Source organism: Colias croceus, chromosome 23 (genome assembly GCF_905220415.1).
Source record: "Colias croceus chromosome 23, ilColCroc2.1".
Lineage (NCBI taxonomy): Eukaryota > Metazoa > Arthropoda > Insecta > Lepidoptera > Pieridae > Colias > Colias croceus.
The window spans coordinates 2,920,294-2,942,662 of NC_059559.1; the positions used below are offsets into that span (position 1 = coordinate 2,920,294).

Consider the following 22,369-nt stretch of genomic DNA (forward strand, 5'->3'; position numbering starts at 1 on the left):
AACTTCCGCACGAATTTGTTGGAAATATTTATATTGTTAGTTAGCTAGGTAATGTAAGATTGTAATTCCAAAATATTATCGTTAGGAAACTTGTAGTTTTTTAGTTATTGATTTTTAAAGTTAATAATTTTTTGTGCGAAAAAAGCGCATTTATCCGTTTTGTTGTCAAAAAAAGCGGACCAAGACGTTCCATTTCACTGTACTGTGACTTTACGCAGCGGCCGGCGAGTGCCAAAAGCGACTTTAGGGCGATTCCCACTCAAACAAAAAAAAATCTACGTAAGTAGGTTAAAAAACTATTAAACTTTTATTTTTAATATCCAAATAGGTAGCGAGGAGCGAAGCGACGAGCGTGTTAGGTTAACCCTTGAACTGCCGCACGAGCCGAGCGAGCGAAGCGAGCGTGCCGCGGCAGCGGCCGGCGAGTGCCAGAAGCGACTTTAGGGCGATTCCCACTCAAACAAAAAATAAATCTACGTAGGTTAAAAAACTATTAAACTTTTATTTTTAATATCCAAATAGGTAGCGAGGAGCGAAGCGACGAGCGTGTTAGGTTAACTTTTGAACTGCCGCCAGAAGCGACTTTAGGGCGATTCCCACTCAAATAAAAAAAACCACGTAGTTTTACACAACTTGTTTGTATTTTATTTATGTAAGTATCGTAAATTTTTTGTTATTATCGTCAAATCACTAATGCTTAGTTAAAATGATTTTACACCAATTCCATACATTTTGAGGTTAGAATAGGAAAATTGATTTTTCTCCAAAACTATTGGTTTCCTAACTTTCCCCTTTTGGGGGGAGGGTCCCCCCCTCCTCCTCCCCCCTCCCCTCCCACAAAAAACCTATAATACGTGCGGCAGTTAACTAAAGAAACCCCAATAATTTTACCAAATTTGTTATATTGACAAGACCCACTAAGTAGGTAACAAGTTGTGTGCAACGAATATCATCATATTTGGATAATATTTGTAGAACTTTTTGACCTTTTTTCTGTTTATTTTGAATTTTTTTTTTACCAATAAAAATTGGTCACAGATAGACCACACTCACTGTGGACTTTTCTAAATGTCAATAAATGAAAACATATTGTAACACATCTTAATATATATAAATCTCGTGTCACAATGTTTGTCCTAGATGGACTCCTAAACCACTTAACCCATTATAATAAAATTCGCACACCATGTGAAGTTCGATCCAACTTGAGAGATAGGATAGTTTAAATCTCAAATCGTTTTAGAGAAAGCGGGCGAAGCCGCGGGCGGTAAGCTAGTGTAAATTTTATATATTTATAACACACTTTTAACACTTCAACTGTATGTTTGTATGTAACCGACTCCTTTAGACTCGATTTAGACCCACTTTAAACAGACAGATTTAATTTAAACTTTATACACTTATCAAGGATCAGTGACATTACAATAATTTCATGTGTTTAGCGTGTTTTTATCCGACTTCAAAAAAAAAGGAGGTCGTCAATTCGGCCGGTTATTTTTTTTTTTTGTTCTTTTTGATACTATATTAATAATATTATGAATTTATCAGCAACACATTTCCTGTAATGATATTTGACGACGCGGTTGGCGCAGTGGTAAAGTAACTGCCTACTGAGCCGACGGTCCCGGGTTCGATCCCCGGTCAGGGCAAATATTTGTGTGATGAACTCAATTATTTGTTCTTGGGTCTCGGTGTTATTATCTATATATGTATTTATTAAATATTATATTTATCGTCGCCTAGTACCCACAACACAAGCCTTAATTGAGCTTACTGTGGGACTAGGTCGATTTGTGTAATAATGTCCTATAATATTTATTTATTTATTTATTTTTCCTTTAGATAAGCAACTCCAACAACGAAATGATGGAAAGAAAGAGAACGTATGGTAAGTTTTATTTATATTATTAATTAATTTAATAATCTACACTAATATTATAAAGCTGCAGTGTATGTTTGTTTGCTTGATTGTGTTAATCTCTGAAACCACGGATTTGTAAAACTATTGCGGGCGAAAGCGCGGGAAAAATATTAAATGTGAAAGATTGTGAGAATGAATGTATGTTACTTTCACAAGAAACTATTTTATATTGATTTTACTTGAAAAGAATATTAAAAAATAAGTACTCTTTATAATCGTACCTACCTTATATCGACTGGAATACTATTTTTGATAAAAAAAAGACGGGTTGCACGCCGGGAGTGCCGGCAGAAGTGAAAACTTGATTATTAACGTTCAGCATGTTTGATATTATTTTGGAATGGTATCCGTCTTACGCATGGAATTTAAGGGCTAAAAAAAAATCCGTCTTACGCTTTTTCGATCAGGCCACGTGTCCTAACGATTTTATACCCAACGCCGCTAAAGAAGTTTTCACTTCAAATATTGTTTGTTTGGTAGTGCATTTATTAAGAAAGGCTTATAACGTAACGCTGCATCTATTGTACTTAACAATAGATGCAGAAGACTATCTTAAAAATATTACAGAAATATACAATTTGGAAATATTTTTACCTATCTAAAGCAATATATATTTTACTAGCTTCCGCCCGCGACTCCGTCCTCGCGGAAAAATTAAGAAAAATTAAGATTTATTTTTTTCTACGTATTTTTCTGGGATAAAAAGTATCTTATTTTATGCCCAGGATAATAAGGAATAATTATACCAAGTTTCATCGAAATCGAACCGTTAGTTTTCACGTGATGCCTGAACATACAGACAGACAGACAGACAGACAATTTTTTTTAATCACATATTTGGGCTTGGTATCGATCCAGTAACACCCCCTGCTATTTATTTTTTCAATATTTTCAATGTACAGAATTGACCCTTCTACAGATTAATTATATGTATAGATATCAATTAATTAAAATTAAAATAATCTTGAACATGTTTTACTAATTTATATACGGTAGGTGGATCTATGGATCTAAAAATAAAAATAAAATATTTGCGGGTAGTATACAAATTTACATGACATAATTCTGTCATTCGTATTCCAATTTCAAACACATTTTTTTACTGTAATTATAGTTGTTTTTTGTTATTTATTGGTAATTCAATTGAAATTCCATATTTTAAATTCAAATAAATTGAATACATTTTAAATTCATATAAATTAAAGTGAATAGATATTACAAAACATTCAAAATCATAGAAACAAATAACATCGTACTTTTTTTTTTGTAAGATATGGATATTGCAAGTGGCACAAATAGCATTGGTAAGTTATTTTGCAATGTTTTTCTTTTAAATACTGATAATGCTATTAAATCCTACTAATATTATAAATGCGAAAGTTTGTATGGATGTATGGATGTTTGTTACTCTTTCACGTAAAAACTACTGAACCGATTACAATGAAATTTAGCACAAATATAGAGGGTAACTTGGATTAACACATAGGATAGTTTTTATCCCGGAAATCCCACGGGATCGGGAACTATGCGGGTTTTCCTTTGCAAACGCGGGCGAAGCCGCGGGCGGAAATCTAGTAAAATATAAAATACGTGTTTTATAGCATAATAATATGCGCATTGTGGATATTTGCTTTCACCAATTTTACGCTTAGTCATACCGTGTTTTTAATAAACATCGTGTTTGTTTTTAAAATTTTTTATATGTGTTTATGATCTCGTATCTTATAATATAAAAATGAATCCCAAAATGTGTTGGTAAGCGCATAACTTGAGAACGGCTTAACCGATTTCGTTAATTCTTTTTTTTATAATATTCCTTGAAGTTCGAGGATGGTTCTTATGTAAAGAAAACGTGAATATACACCACGGGCGAAGCCGGGGCGGACCGCTAGTTTAAAATAGAATTGAAGTGTTTTGTTAATATTTTTGGGCACAATACAAATTGTCTAATTTGTATTGGACTGTAGAATTTGTTTAAACATTGCATTGTATATTAAACGCGTTGGACCTTATTTGAACTTTCATATTCATTGTAATCGCTTTAAGGCCCCGCGACACAGTTTGTACCTAGTGCGGGGTTCGCTTTTTTTGGCAAATAAATACAATAATATTTTTTTTATTTAGTGATACAATTTTGGCTTTGCGGTTTCGCCCGCAGAAATCATGTACTTCTATAGCTTTTTTTATATTTTTTTATTGTCGATAGGGAAGAGCTTGACCACAATCTCGCCTGATGTTTGATCAAGAGGAAGGTTTTAGTATATAATTTATTAGGTTTTAGACAAAGCGGGCATAAATCTATGCTAATATTGTAAAGAGGAAAGGTTTGTAATTATGTATGTATGGTTTTCACGCATAAACTACTGGACCGATTTTGATGAAATTTGGCACAGATAATCTTTGGACCCTGAGAAAGAACATAGGCTACCTTTTATTGCGACCGCTAGTAAATAATATAGCTATAAATAATTAAAGTTAAAGAACGAAAGGCGAATGTTATTGACCGGTATTATTAGACTTTTCCATACTGAATGATTTTAAACTCTCTGTAATCTGTATATGTTTGTCTTTTTACAGATAGCGAGGGACCACCGACGAAGCGATCGGCTCTCATTCATCTAGACGCTGGTTTTACATGGAATTTACAGGTAATTCATGGTTTCTATGTTACTTGTTTTCATATTGTATGCAGTGTAATTAAGAGCTAGCGCGCAAGAGCAACTTTTGTCTCCGCAACTATTTTGTCTCTCCCATCAACTCTATGGGGAGTTGCGTCGCTACGTGCGCGCACTTTCTTACTAGCCCATAGAGTTGATGGGAGAGACAAAATAGTTGCGGAGACAAAAGTTGCTCTTGCGCGTTAGCTCTAATAGTACAGATTACGAAGTGTAATAAATAGTGTTTTATACCATTCCATGAAACTCTGGATATATTTTTGTGTGTGAAGCTGTTACAAACAAACAAACAAACAAAAATACTTTATTGTGCACCACAGAGAAAAGTACAAGTTACGTCTAAACCACGGTACAGATTTCGATTAAATTGGATTGTTGTTAGTTAAGGACCGAAGGTTATAGGCTACTTTCCCGTAATTTTTCTTTAAGCCCCCAAAAAAACACGAAGTCTTATAACTTGAGTGTGTGTGTGACGTGTGTCTGTCTGTGGCATCGTAGTTCCCGAATTGATGACCAGATTTCGATTTTTCTTTGAATGTTCCAACGATAACAGTATGAGTATGGTATAGGCGTTAACAAAAGCGGCCGAAGCTGTGGCGCAGGGCGGCAAGTCGCCGGTGTTCGTTCTCAACGAACTGGCCACCCTTAGGTGGTATACATATAACTTTCTGGACCATAGGGGGCCAGCTCATTACCCTTACTTCACTGTACCACTAGTTCCTTAGAGCTCTAATGGGCCAAATATACTGTGCTAGTAGTTCGTGAGATTAGTACACACAAACAAACGAATTTTTCTTTCTCTCTCTGTGTCTGTTACGTTTCCATACGTAAACACGGATTTGGATGAAATTTGGATTGAAATTAGCTCAGGATCGAGGGTGATAGGCTACTTTTTTTGGTTTATCCTGTTTTTTGAGTCGTTCTCAAGTTAATTATGGTTTATTCTGTATTTATTTGAATTAATAGGCGCTAACAAAAGCTGCCGAAGCTGTGGCGCAGGGCGGCAAGTCGCCGGTGTCCGCCCTCAACGAGCTGGGCGTGAGGGTGGTGTATAACTTGCTCGATCATAGGGGCCCGGCGCATTGTCCTAACTTCACTGTTGCTGTAACGGTAAGTTTTACAATATAAAAACATATACAGGGTGTCCCACTATTGGTATACTAAGCGCGAAGGGACTTATAGTTTTGCATACACTGATTTCGTAAAAAATACTTAACCCATTGAGCCCCAAGCGGCCCGATCGGTCCACGACACAATAGATTTTCTATTGTGGATAGGTTATATATCATCACGCTACGACGAACAGGAGTGGAGCCACGGGGGTGAAACCGCGCGGAACAGCTAGTATTTTATATCGGTCAACCCAGCCGGGACAAACCCACCTATATTCAAGAGAAAAATAACATATTTTAAAGTGGCAGACACGTCATATTGTATGCTATAGAAAAAAAATTAACTTTCAGGTAGCAGATATGACATTCGAAGGATACGGCAGTAGCAAGAGAGACGCGAGGGCAAACGCGGCGAGGACCTGTCTCAATGCCTTGCTCATGAGAGTTGGACAAACGCCCTTGCCTGTCAAGATGAACATAGACTTTTGTGAGTATCCTACTAATATTATAAATGCGAAAGTTTGTATGTCTATGTGTGTGTTTGTTACTCTTTACACGAACCGATGAACCGATTACAATGAAATTAAGCACTCATATAGAGGGTAAATTGGATTTACGCATAGGATAGGTTTCATCCCGGAAATCCCCCGGGAACTAAGCGGGTTTTTCTCTGAAAACGCGGGCGAAGCTGCGGGCGGAAAGCTAGTATGTCATAATACAGCATAAAATACTATAACATAATACACAATACAACAGAATTATACATAAAAAATGTGTGCGTATACTAGTGTACACACGTAAGAAGAGAAACTTCTTTATGACCTTATTTTTCAAAAAATAATTTACTATATGCAACTTTACAGAAATACGTCGAATCACGCGTGGTAGGGATAAGAAAAAGATGGCGCGTAACGGAAAAATGTCGCGCGTAACGAAAAAATGTTACACTAAATTTTTTTCCAACCCCGATAAACAAGTTTCACTTCAATAATTATTTAAATGGGCGACTGTCAGTCTGGTTTGTTCATCATTGCTCATTACAAAACTCATAGGCAGAGTTTTGCCTCGTGTACACAAAAACGCCAACTTACACACAAGAGTAGGAGATAGACACTGTTATGGCACAAGGAACAGAAATAGGATTGAAATGCCATTTTTCCGATTAGCTAAAGTTAAAAATTCATGGGTCAAGCGTATACTTTTACAATAGAATTCCTCATAATATTAGAGAGTTTAGTATATAGTTATGTATTTAGATATAAGTTACATATGTAATATCGACATGATTTTAAAAGAGCAACTATGGAGTATCTTGCCGATTCTTCTCCATAGATACTGCTTTCCGAATCGGTGGTAAATGTTAAAAATACTTATGTAATGACGATTCGAAAGTGCTACTAAATAGTAGTCTAATTGAATAAATGAATGTTTGAGTTTGAGTTTGAGTTTGACGATTTTTGTCTTGTTTGATTGTATAGGTAGTTGTTTATAATCGTCATCGATACTAAACATATGATCTTGTTTACAGCGTCCGATTTCCAATGCATCACCGGTAGGAAATCGCCGAAACCGAAGAAACCTGGGAAATCGGAAAAATCGGAGAAAACGGAAGAATCGGAAAAATCGGAAAATTCGGAAAAATCTGAAGAAAATACGGACATATCTGATAAACCGGAAAATTCAGAGAAACCGGTTGCTAAAGAAAAACCGAAAGCGCCGATAGTGCCACCGGAACCATGTGAGTGTTTACAATTCATTACAATTTTTGTTTAAAATTTATTGCAAATAGCTGTGCCCCGCGGTTTCACCCGCGTCCTTCCGCTCCTGTTGGTCTTAGCTAGATGATAATATATAGCCTATAGCCTTCCTCGATAAATGGGCTCTCTAACACCAAAATAAATTTTCAAATCGGACCAGTTCCTGAGGTTAGCGCGTTCAAACAAACTCTTGAGCTTTATAATGTTATAGTATAGATAAGGTTTTAGAGAAAGCGGGTGAAGCCGCGGTAATAAAGCTAGTTGGTTATAATTGTCATAATAATGTTCTTTTTATAGTTTTTTCTACTATTATATGTAATACACGCTAATCTCGGGTACTACTGGTCCGATTTGTAAAATTATTTCGGTGTTAAATAGGCAATTTATCGAGGAAGGCTATATATCATCACGCTAAGACCAACAGGAGCAGAGCAATGCGAGTGAAACCGCGGGGAACAGCTAGTTATATATCATATACTAATTTGAATTTATATTTTTGGTTTTATGGCATTCAAATGCTTTATAAATATAAATTTATAAAGAATAGAAAAAATTCGATCACGAGGCGGTGTGTCCCTTAGACACATAAAACTGAAAGAATAGAATAAATTCGATTGCTCTGGCGGGTCACGAGTAGCTGAGTTGGTGAGGCATCCGCTCCGGAATGGCGCGAAAGGATGCGGGTTCGAGTCCCGCTGAGTTATAGAAATAGAAATAGAAAAAGAAAAAATCTTTATTGCAAAGTTTTAAAATAATGCCGTTAAAATTTGGGGTAACTAAAGCCTGTGTTAGTTCAAAACTGTGTTACAGGCTTTAGAATCCCCTCACAATCTTAGTATATTGGGTGCCTTTTTCAACTCAAATAATTTTACAATTTAAACAAAAAAAAGATTACATGTATGTTTGTGTGTGGGTGTGTGTGTGTGTTTGTGTGTGTGTGTGTGTTTGTGTGTGTATGTGTGTGTAATAAAATAATAATTCCTATTAAATATATGCAGTAAGTTCTCTGTGGCTTCGTTATCTAACTGCTTAATAATAATTAATAGATTTTTTTTTAAATTTGTGATTTGAATATTTTTAACTACTTTTACGTTATTACCAAATAAGCGTTATTAATATATCTTTGGAGAAAAGAAACATCTACTACCGAACGCAGTTATGTTATAAATTTATATATACTAATTTTCTATTATAATCGAGCCAATTTAATAGGCAACATTTGACGTCTATCAATTTTATCTTCGAAGAGAGGTAACCTGCTTAAAAACATCGATTAAAGTGTATTAATCGATACGGATTTGAAACATTTGTCAATCGAATTTATTAATTTATGAATGATTTTTATTCACAAGTAATCAATGCATTCGATTCTAGATGTCAGATTTCGATTTTTAGAGTAACGTCTCTAGTATTTAAAAAGAAAAAAGGTTTATTGACACAAAATTGTAGCGACGTCAGTTCTTCAATTCAGAAATTGTTTATTATGTTTAGGATGGTTTATCAGTAAAATGAAATCTTAAAATAACTTCTATCGGTCATTATTATTATAAATATGTAATCGTAATTGAAAAAAGTTAAGCAAATGTGCAGTTCTAACAAAACGAAATATCATGTTATTCTATGTCGTCGTTACTAGGTTATGTTGTTGAATTTTGTTGAACTGTCAAATGTTGCCTATTAAAATGGCTCTACTATAATTATTATCTCCCAGCACCTCAAGAGCCGTCGCTATTTTCGCCCAAGCCGTGCATACCGTCGCACAAGAGTCCGATAAACAAACTGTACGAAATGTATCCAACTATAGAGTTCGCTACTACATATGGGGATGGATCTACGCTCGATGTTGATAGAAGTGAGTAATCTAATATCTAATCTAATATCTAATATCCTACTAATATTATAAATGCGAAAGTTTGTATGGATGTATGGATGTTTGTTACTCTTTCACGTAAAAACTACTGAACCGATTACAATGAAATTTAGCACACATATAGAGGGTAACTTGGATTAACACATAGGATAGTTTTTATCCCGGAAATCCCACGGGAACGGGAACTATGCGGGTTTTCCTTTGCAAACGCGGGCGAAGCCGCGGGCGGAAATCTAGTATTATATAATATCCATACTTATTAATATTATAAATGCGAAAGTAACTCAGTCTGTCTGTCTGTTACTCAATCAAGCCGTAACTACTGAACCAATTTGCATGAAATTTGGTATAGAGATATTTTGATACCCGAGTAAGGACAAACAGGTTTTTTCCCGGAAATCCCACAGGAACGGGAACTATGCAGGTTTGTCTTTGACTACGCGGGCGATGCCGCGGGTGAAAAGCTAGTAATATAATATTATAAATGCGAAAGTTTGTGAGGATGAATGTGTGTGTGTATATTTGTTACTCTTTTACGTAAATACTACTGAATCGATTATAATGAAATTTAGCACATGTATTGAGGGTAACATATAGTTAACATAATATAGTTTTATCCCGGAAATTTTACGGGAACGGGAACTACGCGGGTTTTTCTTTGAAAACGTGTGCGAAGCTGCAGGCGGAAAGCTAGTTATAGATATTTAAAACTAGGTTTTATACTCGGCTTCGTAAAAAAAAATCGCTTTAAAAAACAAGAAAATGACAAAAAAGAGCGTGTGTGCAAAGCACACTTGTTAGTAACATGACGCGACCTTGAAATTTTACTCTCAACGCGCCTAAAGAAGTTTCACTTCAAAAGCATATGACTGCTTTAAAACTTGGCAAAGACTGGGCAGTATTATTTATTTATAGTCAGTTTCATGGCAATACCGTCGCATCATGGCGTAAGACGACTATTTTGGTATCTTTGAATCTTACCAAAGAAGTTTCACTTCTGACACGTGTGCTCGGCACACGCGCTCTTTTTTCATTTAAGTTTTTTTTTTAATGTTATACTATTATCGTGATCTAATATACCAGGTGGTCTTCTCGCTTAAAAGCGATTTTGGCAAAATAAATTTAACAATGATATTTATTTTTATTGCAGCAACACTGAATTTGAATCACAGCATGCGTTTCAAAGTCGTGTGTCGACTCAACGGCATGACTTATGAAGGATATGGTAAGATTATTTTTAACATTTATTTAGAAACTAGCTTCCGCCCGCGGCTTCGCCCGCGTGGTGTTTTGATAAAAGGTAGCCTATGTTCTTTCTCTGTGCCAAATTTCATCAAAATCGGTTGAGAGGTTTAAGCGGGAAAGCGTAACAGACAGACAGACAGACAGAGTTACTTTCGCATTTATAATATTAGTTGGGATTATATTCTTTGTAACGGATTTTAAACGCAAGTTATGGAGAAGCATAATGTTGTTATAAATAATGGATGTTTTTTTTTCTAAATGTTAAATTTCTGTTAACTCCTTTTGACTCTGATTTTCAAGGTCAAATATATTTTCTGCGTTGCAACGTTTTCGTTGTCAGATACTTAGTGTTAACCTTAAAAAAAGAAACGAAAATAAAACATTATCTGACAAAAAAAGAAACTATCTTTTAACAATGAAAAACTGAGAAAAATGCTATTTTTAGAAATAACACGGGATTCGATATTAGTTTGAACGTAATAAGAATGAACTGCGATTCTACACAACGGCCTAATTGCAAGTAGACAATTGATAATAAATCGCAGCAAGTCACCGACTATTAACAAAGTGAGGGTAGTTGGGTCAAAGTTGGTATCTAAACAACATCTTAGCCCCTAGGCACGATTCGTACGAATGCGCCACAATTCAAAGGAAGGTGGCATTTTATAGTATTCAACAGATTAGCATGTTCTGACAGGAAATATCAATCCATACTAATATTATAAATGCGAAAGTAACTCTGTCTGTCTGTTACTCAATCACGCCAAAACTACTGAACCAATTTTCATGAAATTTGGTATGGAGATTTTTTGATACCCGAGAAAGGACATAGGCTACTTTTTATACCGGAAAAATAACGCAATCCCGGAAATCCCACGGGAAAGTTGCGGGTTTTTCTTTGACTGCGCGGGCGAAGCCGCGGGCGGAAACCTAGTAAAAAATAAAAGTTACACTATTATATTGTAATTTTCTCTTACAGGTTCAAGTAAAAAACAAGCGAAACTGGCTGCTTCTAAAGCGGCGTTGGCCAGTATTATGTCATCATCACTGCCTGAGCCAGTGGTGGATAGTATAACAGCTAATAGTAGTTCGGGGATACCGCAACCGCTGGCTGATCATATTTCTAAGTGAGTAACTTAGTAACTTAGATATTATCATCATCAGGACCAAAAGGTTAACTTAGTAACTTAGAAATGTCATCATTAGTAGAGTAACCAATATAACAAAAAATAATATATCACCACAACTGTTTGCTGATTATGTGTCTAAGTACGTGTAACTTTATAGCTTAAAAACAACATCATCACCTGCACCAATTACAGTCATCACCAGCTGATCATGTGTCTAATTGTAAAAATTTTCTCATTTTTAATCAAACATTATTCTGTGAAATATTTGAAGTGAAACTTCTTAAAAAAAATTTAGTGTAACATTTTTTCGTTACGCGTGACATTTGTCCGTTACGCGCCATCTTTTTCTTATCCCTACCACGCGTGATTCGACGTATTTCTGTAAAGTTGCATATGGAAAAATTATTTTTTGAAAAATAAGGTCATAAAGAAGTTTCACGTCTTACGTGTGTACTCTAGTACACGCACACATTTTTTTATATTTATGCATTTTAATATTTATGTATATCTGTATATTTATCCGACTCTTTTAGACTCGATTTTGACCCACTTTGAACGGGCGGATTTTATTCGAACTTTGTACACTCTAAGCATAGGTGACAATACAATCATTTCGTGAGTTTAAGCGTGTTTTAGTTTTTTTTAACTATACTATTATTTATTCTTATATTACTAATGGACTCGCCAATTTTATCATACGTGTAGTTAGTTACTAATATTAGTCTAGGCTTATTATAAAAAGGACATTAATGTAATTGTTTCAACAGATTAATATTTTTTTTTTACAGATTGGTGAACGAAAAATTCACGGAACTAATGCAGAACGATCCGGTACATTTGAAACGTAAGGTGCTGGCCGGCATTGTGATCACTATCGACAATGAATTGGAAGGCGCTAAGGTTTGTTGGTTTTTATATAATACTAGCTTTCCACCCGCAGCTTCGCCCGCGCAGTCAAAGAAAAACCCGCTTAGTTCCCGTTCCCCTGGGATTTCCGGGATAAAACCTATCCTATGTCCCGGGGTAAAAAGTAGCCTATGTCCTCTCTCGGGTATCAAAATATCTCTATACCAAATTTTCTGCAAATTGGTTCAGTAGTTAAGGCGTGATTGAGTAACAGACAGACAGACAAAGTTACTTTCGCATATTTTAATATTATTATTAGTATGGATACTAGCTGCTCCGCGCGGTTTCACCCCCGTGGCTCCACTCCTATTGGTCGTAGCGTGATGATATATAACCTATAACCTTCCTCGATAAATGGGCTATCTAACACCGAAAGAATTTTTCAAATCGGACCAGTAGTTCCCGAGATTAGCGCGTTCAAACAAACATACAAACAAACTCTTCAGCTCTATTTTATTAGTATAGATTAGTGCTTGCCCGCGGTTTTGCTCGTGTTTATTCCTGAAACAGGCTTGAAGCTATCGGAAGAATTAAAAACCTTTTCGGTCTAGTCGTTTGAAGGTCAGTCATAAAAAAGAGCGTGTGCGCCGAGCATACGTGTCAGAAGTGAAACTACTCTGGCAAGATTCAAATATACCAAAAAGTGTATGTATTTGTTGAAGTGAAACTGCTTAAGCGCATTAGGAGTAAAATTTCAAGGTCGCGTCATGGCAAAACCGTCACGTCATGGAGTAAGGTTACGATTTTTATTTACTCAGACAATGAAAATGTAAGCATTTTATTCTTAAAAAAAATTTAAAATATCCTAAAATAAATACTTTTACGAAACTGATGGTGAATGATCGATATTACAAAGTTCATAATAATGTTTCTCTCAATTAAAATACATAATTGTTTTATTTATATTTATTTGTTGTAGATTATAGCAGTGACGACGGGCACAAAATGTGTGTCCGGTGATAAAATGTCCGTATCCGGCCGAGCAGTTAATGATTGTCACGCTGAGGTGAGATAGATTGCATTTATATAATATTTTGTATATTATGACTGACCGGTTGGATTGGTTGGTAGTAACCCTGCCTTCAAAGCCAGAGTTCGTGGGTTCGATTCCCACCCGGGAAAAATATTGTATATATCTGTGTTTGTATTGTATATATATACTAGCTTTCCGCCCGCAGCTTCGCCCGCGTTTTCAAAGAAAATCCCATTCCCGTAGAATTTCCGGGATAAAACCTATCCTATGTCCTTTCTCGGGTGTCAAAATATCTCTATACCAAATTTCATGCAAATTGGTTCAGTAGTTAAGGCGTGATTGGGTAACAGACAGACAGACAGAGTTACTTTCGCATTTATAATATTAGTATGGATATCTGTGTTTGTATTGTATGTATCTGTGTTTGTAAACCATATCGCATACAATTTTAATCAGAAAATTATATTTGAAAACGTATAATTTATTTTTATTATTATCCCACAATATGCTAAAGCACCTATACTTTTTTTTACTACAGGTTGCAGCCAGGCGTTGCTTGCAAAGATATCTTTATAAACAGCTGTTGATGTATGCAGATTCACCTAGTAAGTAAATCCCAACTAATATTATAAATACGAAAGTAACTGTGCCTGTCACTTCTTCACGCCTCAACAACTGAACCAATTTAGATGAGATGCAATGGAAATAGCTTGAGAACTGAGCAAATTAATTACTTCTGTTTGACTGTTTTTTAACCGACTTCAAAAAAAGGAGGAGGTTATCAATTCGGCCGGTATGTTTTTTTTATGTATGTACACCGATTACTCCGAGGTTTCTGAACCGATTTACGTGATTCTTTTTTTGTTCGATGCGGGATGGTGTCGAATTGGTCCCATAAAAATTTTATTCGGATAGGCCCAGCAGTTTTTATTTTATGAGCATTTTTGTCTGTATTTGTAAATGTTGCAAGTGCAAGTTTGAAGTCGGTTGTTTTTAACGCAGTTATATAGACTTGTTAGATAGTAACGATTGACCTATTGTTTTATTTATTTGTTAATGACCTATTCAATTATCGATTCATTGATGAATTAAGTACCATATTTATTAATTTTAAAATTATTTTTTCAGGACCACGAGTACCAATAGAATCATCGGACATCGAACCCATACCCCTCGCGCACGCCGGTTACAGGCTAAAGGCGAACAGACAGATACATTTATATATAAGTACGGCGCCGTGTGGTGATGGGAGAATATTCAGTCCGCATGAGGAACAATTGGAACCGGATAGACATCCTAACAGGTGCGTGTGACGGGTTTAAAACGGGATTAATTACATTTTTAACGCTATTATTTTAAAAAAGTGAAGTCCTATGACCCCATAGTGGGGTAAGGGGCAGATGCATTATACATCTGTTTCACTGATCGATTTTCTTTAGGGACAAGTAGGTGATCAGCCTTCTGCGTCCTACCAGACCGAGACATTTTTTTTTTCTTCGTCTCCACCGGGAATCGAACCCAGGACCCCTCGGTGCTACGCTCACGCGTTAACCACTGTACCAAGGAGGCGGTCAACGCTATTATTAGCTTCATCTGTATGTTTGTATGCTAATGACTGCTCTAGACTTGATTTTGACTCACTCTAAACGGTCATATTCAATTTGAACAGCCGTGGTTTTTTTTAACATGCTATTATTAACTTCACTGTATGTTTGTATGTAATCTACTCCTTTAGACGAGATATTGACGTTAAACAGACAAATTGATTTCAAACTTTATATGTAAACATTTATCGAGTGTTTAGTAGTTTTTTAACTATATTATTTGGCGTTTTTTTATAAGTGTGATATTCGCGTAAATTTTCGTGGTATAAAATTCTACTTTATTTAATGATGGGGGATGATAGAAATTCGTCTGTCTCACTCTAGCATCATTTCGACTGTATTATTTTTGGGTGTCAGAAAATCCCAGAACTTATGATTAGGGAACTGTTTTTTTTATTTTTTATTTGAAATTTAGTGCCTGGTTGGTCACTGACAATATGAAGGCGGTTTAGTATTTTGTTAAAAAATGATACTTTTATTAATATGGAGTATTTATGTAATATGGTATATTATGTATTATGTAAGACACCTATAATTTTTATTATGTTTTTCTTCCTTTGCGCTTTCACTTAAATTTCTTCCTTTAATTGCTGTGCAGCAATAAGCCCGTATTCTGTGCAAAATATTTATACCTAATTAACTTGTAGGGTTTTTTTTACATCTGTTTCACTGATCGATTTTCTTTATGGACAAGTAGGTGATCAGCCTTCTGTGTCCTGCCAGACCGAGACATTTTTTTTTTCTTCGTCTCCACCGGGAATCGAACCCAGGACCCCTCGGTTCTACGCTCACGCGTCAACCACTGTACCAAGGAGGCGGTCAACTTGTAGGGTTAATTTGTATTTTTTTATACCAAAATGTAATATAAATTTTTACAGGTTCTCTCGCGGCCAGCTGCGTACTAAAATAGAATCTGGAGAAGGAACGATTCCAGTGAAAAATGCAAGCTTAATACAAACATGGGATGGAGTTTTACAGGTATTCTATAGATATAGGTATTAGGGCGGCCGTACACGGACCGCTTCAAGCAGAGACCGACGGCTTGAAGCCGCGCGGTGAACTATAGACATTGATTCACTGCCGTACACATGACTGCTCGAGCAGTTGCGATGGTTTCAATCCGTCAACTGCGCGGTTTGTAGCGACAGCTCGAGCAGTCAACGACCGACTGCTCGAGCAGTCCATGTACGTCGCTCAGTCGTTTACTGCTCGAGCTGTGGACGGCCGCTCTTACTAGCTTTCCGCCCGAGGCTTTTTCCGCGTTTTCAAGAACAAAAATTGCTAGTGTGCGGAGCACACGTGTCAGAAGTGAAACTTCTTTGGTGACATTCACAGATACCAAATTCGTCGCTTACTCCATGAAGTGACGATATTGCCATGACGCGAATTTGTAATTTTAATCTCAACGCGCCTAAAGAATTTTCACTTCAAAAATATATTATTTCATCCCGCCGTAACAAGGTTACGTTGTTGAATTTTGATGGAACATCAAATGTTACGTATGAAAATGTTTTTGGATTAAAATTTGCCATTTAATTATAATAATAAATTCCCATAATTGTAAAGTTTTAAGAACTTTAACTGTTTCTATAATTATTGTTTGTTTTTGTCACGTATGTTGAATTGATAATGATGTACTTTCCGGGATAAAACTATGTCTTTCCTTAGGTCTCAAGCTCTCTCTCTGTACCAAATTTGATTTGAAGCCCGATATCTTACCACTGAGCCACCACTGCTCACTTTTATTTATTTTATTTTATTTGTAAAAGATTATTGTACAGTAAATAATCTATACATATAATAAATCGTAGGAAATTCAAAACTGTACAATGAAAATTTTTTTTAATAATTCTTGGGGCGTGATCTTCAATAGATACAGACGCCAAAAATACAATTTGTTTTAATTTTTTTGTTTGTCTGTATGTATGTCCGGACTAATCTCAAAAAGTATTGTATGAATTTATTTCAAATTTGGTACAGAGATAGCTTCCGGTTTTATCCCGGAAATCCCACAGGAACGAGAACTGGGCGGGTTTTTCTTTGACTACGTGGGCGAAGCCGCGGGTGGAAAGCTAGTTGTAAAGTACCTTTTACAAATAAAATTTGACTGACAGGCTAAACCGGTAGTGCCTTCCAAGCCAGAGGTCGTGGGTTCGATTCCCACCCGGGGAAAATATTTGTGTGATGGACATAGATGTTTGCTCTGTGTCTGGGTGTTAATTATCTATATAAGTATTTTATTTTATTTTATTTTATTTAAGTATCTGTTTTGTATTGTATGTATCTGTGTTTGTATTGGATGTATCTGTACTTGTATTGTATGTATCTCTATTGTATGTGATCTGATCGTGCCACGTGTGAAAATTTCCCTGAAGTATTTATTTTAAAATAAAATAACTATGAAGGGGGAGCGGCTGCTGACGATGTCGTGCTCGGACAAGCTGGCCCGCTGGTGCGTGGCCGGGCTGCAGGGCGCTCTGCTCGCGCAGCTGCTGCAGCCCGTGTACCTCACCTCCGTGGTGCTGGGCTCGCTGCTGCAGCGGGACCACATGTACAGGTGAGTGTATATACTGCTGTTGCAGGGCGCTCTGCTCGCGCAGCTGCTGCAGCCCGTGTACCTCACCTCCGTGGTGCTGGGCTCGCTGCTGCAGCGGGACCACATGTACAGGTGAGTGTATATACTGCTGCTGCAGGGCGCTCTGCTCGCGCAGCTGCTGCAGCCCGTGTACCTCACCTCCGTGGTGCTCGGCTCGCTGCTGCAGCGGGACCACATGTACAGGTGAGTGTATATACTGCTGCTGCAGGGCGCTCTGCTCGCGCAGCTGCTGCAGCCCGTGTACCTCACCTCCGTGGTGCTGGGCTCGCTGCTGCAGCGGGACCACATGTACAGGTGAGTGTATATACTGCTGCTGCAGGGCGCTCTGCTCGCGCAGCTGCTGCAGCCCGTGTACCTCACCTCCGTGGTGCTCGGCTCGCTGCTGCAGCGGGACCACATGTACAGGTGAGTGTATATACTGCTGCTGCAGGGCGCTCTGCTCGCGCAGCTGCTGCAGCCCGTGTACCTCACCTCCGTGGTGCTGGGCTCGCTGCTGCAGCGGGACCACATGTACAGGTGAGTGTATATACTGCTGCTGCAGGGCGCTCTGCTCGCGCAGCTGCTGCAGCCCGTGTACCTCACCTCCGTGGTGCTCGGCTCGCTGCTGCAGCGGGACCACATGTACAGGTGAGTGTATATACTGCTGCTGCAGGGCGCTCTGCTCGCGCAGCTGCTGCAGCCCGTGTACCTCACCTCCGTGGTGCTCGGCTCGCTGCTGCAGCGGGACCACATGTACAGGTGAGTGTATATACTGCTGCTGCAGGGCGCTCTGCTCGCGCAGCTGCTGCAGCCCGTGTACCTCACCTCCGTGGTGCTCGGCTCGCTGCTGCAGCGGGACCACATGTACAGGTGAGTGTATATACTGCTGCTGCAGGGCGCTCTGCTCGCGCAGCTGCTGCAGCCCGTGTACCTCACCTCCGTGGTGCTCGGCTCGCTGCTGCAGCGGGACCACATGTACAGGTGAGTGTATATACTGCTGCTGCAGGGCGCTCTGCTCGCGCAGCTGCTGCAGCCCGTGTACCTCACCTCCGTGGTGCTCGGCTCGCTGCTGCAGCGGGACCACATGTACAGGTGAGTGTATATACTGCTGCTGCAGGGCGCTCTGCTCGCGCAGCTGCTGCAGCCCGTGTACCTCACCTCCGTGGTGCTCGGCTCGCTGCTGCAGCGGGACCACATGTACAGGTGAGTGTATATACTGCTGCTGCAGGGCGCTCTGCTCGCGCAGCTGCTGCAGCCCGTGTACCTCACCTCCGTGGTGCTCGGCTCGCTGCTGCAGCGGGACCACATGTACAGGTGAGTGTATATACTGCTGCTGCAGGGCGCTCTGCTCGCGCAGCTGCTGCAGCCCGTGTACCTCACCTCCGTGGTGCTCGGCTCGCTGCTGCAGCGGGACCACATGTACAGGTGAGTGTATATACTGCTGCTGCAGGGCGCTCTGCTCGCGCAGCTGCTGCAGCCCGTGTACCTCACCTCCGTGGTGCTCGGCTCGCTGCTGCAGCGGGACCACATGTACAGGTGAGTGTATATACTGCTGCTGCAGGGCGCTCTGCTCGCGCAGCTGCTGCAGCCCGTGTACCTCACCTCCGTGGTGCTCGGCTCGCTGCTGCAGCGGGACCACATGTACAGGTGAGTGTATATACTGCTGCTGCAGGGCGCTCTGCTCGCGCAGCTGCTGCAGCCCGTGTACCTCACCTCCGTGGTGCTCGGCTCGCTGCTGCAGCGGGACCACATGTACAGGTGAGTGTATATACTGCTGCTGCAGGGCGCTCTGCTCGCGCAGCTGCTGCAGCCCGTGTACCTCACCTCCGTGGTGCTCGGCTCGCTGCTGCAGCGGGACCACATGTACAGGTGAGTGTATATACTGCTGCTGCAGGGCGCTCTGCTCGCGCAGCTGCTGCAGCCCGTGTACCTCACCTCCGTGGTGCTCGGCTCGCTGCTGCAGCGGGACCACATGTACAGGTGAGTGTATATACTGCTGCTGCAGGGCGCTCTGCTCGCGCAGCTGCTGCAGCCCGTGTACCTCACCTCCGTGGTGCTCGGCTCGCTGCTGCAGCGGGACCACATGTACAGGTGAGTGTATATACTGCTGCTGCAGGGCGCTCTGCTCGCGCAGCTGCTGCAGCCCGTGTACCTCACCTCCGTGGTGCTCGGCTCGCTGCTGCAGCGGGACCACATGTACAGGTGAGTGTATATACTGCTGCTGCAGGGCGCTCTGCTCGCGCAGCTGCTGCAGCCCGTGTACCTCACCTCCGTGGTGCTCGGCTCGCTGCTGCAGCGGGACCACATGTACAGGTGAGTGTATATACTGCTGCTGCAGGGCGCTCTGCTCGCGCAGCTGCTGCAGCCCGTGTACCTCACCTCCGTGGTGCTCGGCTCGCTGCTGCAGCGGGACCACATGTACAGGTGAGTGTATATACTGCTGCTGCAGGGCGCTCTGCTCGCGCAGCTGCTGCAGCCCGTGTACCTCACCTCCGTGGTGCTCGGCTCGCTGCTGCAGCGGGACCACATGTACAGGTGAGTGTATATACTGCTGCTGCAGGGCGCTCTGCTCGCGCAGCTGCTGCAGCCCGTGTACCTCACCTCCGTGGTGCTCGGCTCGCTGCTGCAGCGGGACCACATGTACAGGTGAGTGTATATACTGCTGCTGCAGGGCGCTCTGCTCGCGCAGCTGCTGCAGCCCGTGTACCTCACCTCCGTGGTGCTCGGCTCGCTGCTGCAGCGGGACCACATGTACAGGTGAGTGTATATACTGCTGCTGCAGGGCGCTCTGCTCGCGCAGCTGCTGCAGCCCGTGTACCTCACCTCCGTGGTGCTCGGCTCGCTGCTGCAGCGGGACCACATGTACAGGTGAGTGTATATACTGCTGCTGCAGGGCGCTCTGCTCGCGCAGCTGCTGCAGCCCGTGTACCTCACCTCCGTGGTGCTCGGCTCGCTGCTGCAGCGGGACCACATGTACAGGTGAGTGTATATACTGCTGCTGCAGGGCGCTCTGCTCGCGCAGCTGCTGCAGCCCGTGTACCTCACCTCCGTGGTGCTCGGCTCGCTGCTGCAGCGGGACCACATGTACAGGTGAGTGTATATACTGCTGCTGCAGGGCGCTCTGCTCGCGCAGCTGCTGCAGCCCGTGTACCTCACCTCCGTGGTGCTCGGCTCGCTGCTGCAGCGGGACCACATGTACAGGTGAGTGTATATACTGCTGCTGCAGGGCGCTCTGCTCGCGCAGCTGCTGCAGCCCGTGTACCTCACCTCCGTGGTGCTCGGCTCGCTGCTGCAGCGGGACCACATGTACAGGTGAGTGTATATACTGCTGCTGCAGGGCGCTCTGCTCGCGCAGCTGCTGCAGCCCGTGTACCTCACCTCCGTGGTGCTCGGCTCGCTGCTGCAGCGGGACCACATGTACAGGTGAGTGTATATACTGCTGCTGCAGGGCGCTCTGCTCGCGCAGCTGCTGCAGCCCGTGTACCTCACCTCCGTGGTGCTCGGCTCGCTGCTGCAGCGGGACCACATGTACAGGTGAGTGTATATACTGCTGCTGCAGGGCGCTCTGCTCGCGCAGCTGCTGCAGCCCGTGTACCTCACCTCCGTGGTGCTCGGCTCGCTGCTGCAGCGGGACCACATGTACAGGTGAGTGTATATACTGCTGCTGCAGGGCGCTCTGCTCGCGCAGCTGCTGCAGCCCGTGTACCTCACCTCCGTGGTGCTCGGCTCGCTGCTGCAGCGGGACCACATGTACAGGTGAGTGTATATACTGCTGCTGCAGGGCGCTCTGCTCGCGCAGCTGCTGCAGCCCGTGTACCTCACCTCCGTGGTGCTCGGCTCGCTGCTGCAGCGGGACCACATGTACAGGTGAGTGTATATACTGCTGCTGCAGGGCGCTCTGCTCGCGCAGCTGCTGCAGCCCGTGTACCTCACCTCCGTGGTGCTCGGCTCGCTGCTGCAGCGGGACCACATGTACAGGTGAGTGTATATACTGCTGCTGCAGGGCGCTCTGCTCGCGCAGCTGCTGCAGCCCGTGTACCTCACCTCCGTGGTGCTCGGCTCGCTGCTGCAGCGGGACCACATGTACAGGTGAGTGTATATACTGCTGCTGCAGGGCGCTCTGCTCGCGCAGCTGCTGCAGCCCGTGTACCTCACCTCCGTGGTGCTCGGCTCGCTGCTGCAGCGGGACCACATGTACAGGTGAGTGTATATACTGCTGCTGCAGGGCGCTCTGCTCGCGCAGCTGCTGCAGCCCGTGTACCTCACCTCCGTGGTGCTCGGCTCGCTGCTGCAGCGGGACCACATGTACAGGTGAGTGTATATACTGCTGCTGCAGGGCGCTCTGCTCGCGCAGCTGCTGCAGCCCGTGTACCTCACCTCCGTGGTGCTCGGCTCGCTGCTGCAGCGGGACCACATGTACAGGTGAGTGTATATACTGCTGCTGCAGGGCGCTCTGCTCGCGCAGCTGCTGCAGCCCGTGTACCTCACCTCCGTGGTGCTCGGCTCGCTGCTGCAGCGGGACCACATGTACAGGTGAGTGTATATACTGCTGCTGCAGGGCGCTCTGCTCGCGCAGCTGCTGCAGCCCGTGTACCTCACCT

At 41.8% G+C, this 22,369-nt stretch overlaps 1 protein-coding gene across 1 annotated transcript in view; it reads left to right on the plus strand.

The window, feature by feature from the left end:
• Positions 1-1,828: 1,828 nt before the first annotated feature.
• Positions 1,829-22,369, plus strand: part of LOC123702148 (double-stranded RNA-specific editase Adar) — a 43,324-nt gene continuing 22,783 nt past the window's right edge. Inside the window, exons 1-14 of the mRNA XM_045649810.1 lie at positions 1,829-1,888; positions 4,499-4,569; positions 5,563-5,706; positions 6,060-6,195; positions 7,237-7,446; positions 9,177-9,317; positions 10,486-10,560; positions 11,560-11,707; positions 12,499-12,610; positions 13,536-13,622; positions 14,128-14,194; positions 14,718-14,892; positions 16,072-16,171; positions 17,599-17,750. Coding sequence (XP_045505766.1) covers positions 1,864-1,888; positions 4,499-4,569; positions 5,563-5,706; positions 6,060-6,195; positions 7,237-7,446; positions 9,177-9,317; positions 10,486-10,560; positions 11,560-11,707; positions 12,499-12,610; positions 13,536-13,622; positions 14,128-14,194; positions 14,718-14,892; positions 16,072-16,171; positions 17,599-17,750 — 1,643 coding nt within the window. The 5' untranslated portion in view covers positions 1,829-1,863. The remainder of the gene's footprint in view (positions 1,889-4,498; positions 4,570-5,562; positions 5,707-6,059; positions 6,196-7,236; positions 7,447-9,176; positions 9,318-10,485; positions 10,561-11,559; positions 11,708-12,498; positions 12,611-13,535; positions 13,623-14,127; positions 14,195-14,717; positions 14,893-16,071; positions 16,172-17,598; positions 17,751-22,369) is intronic.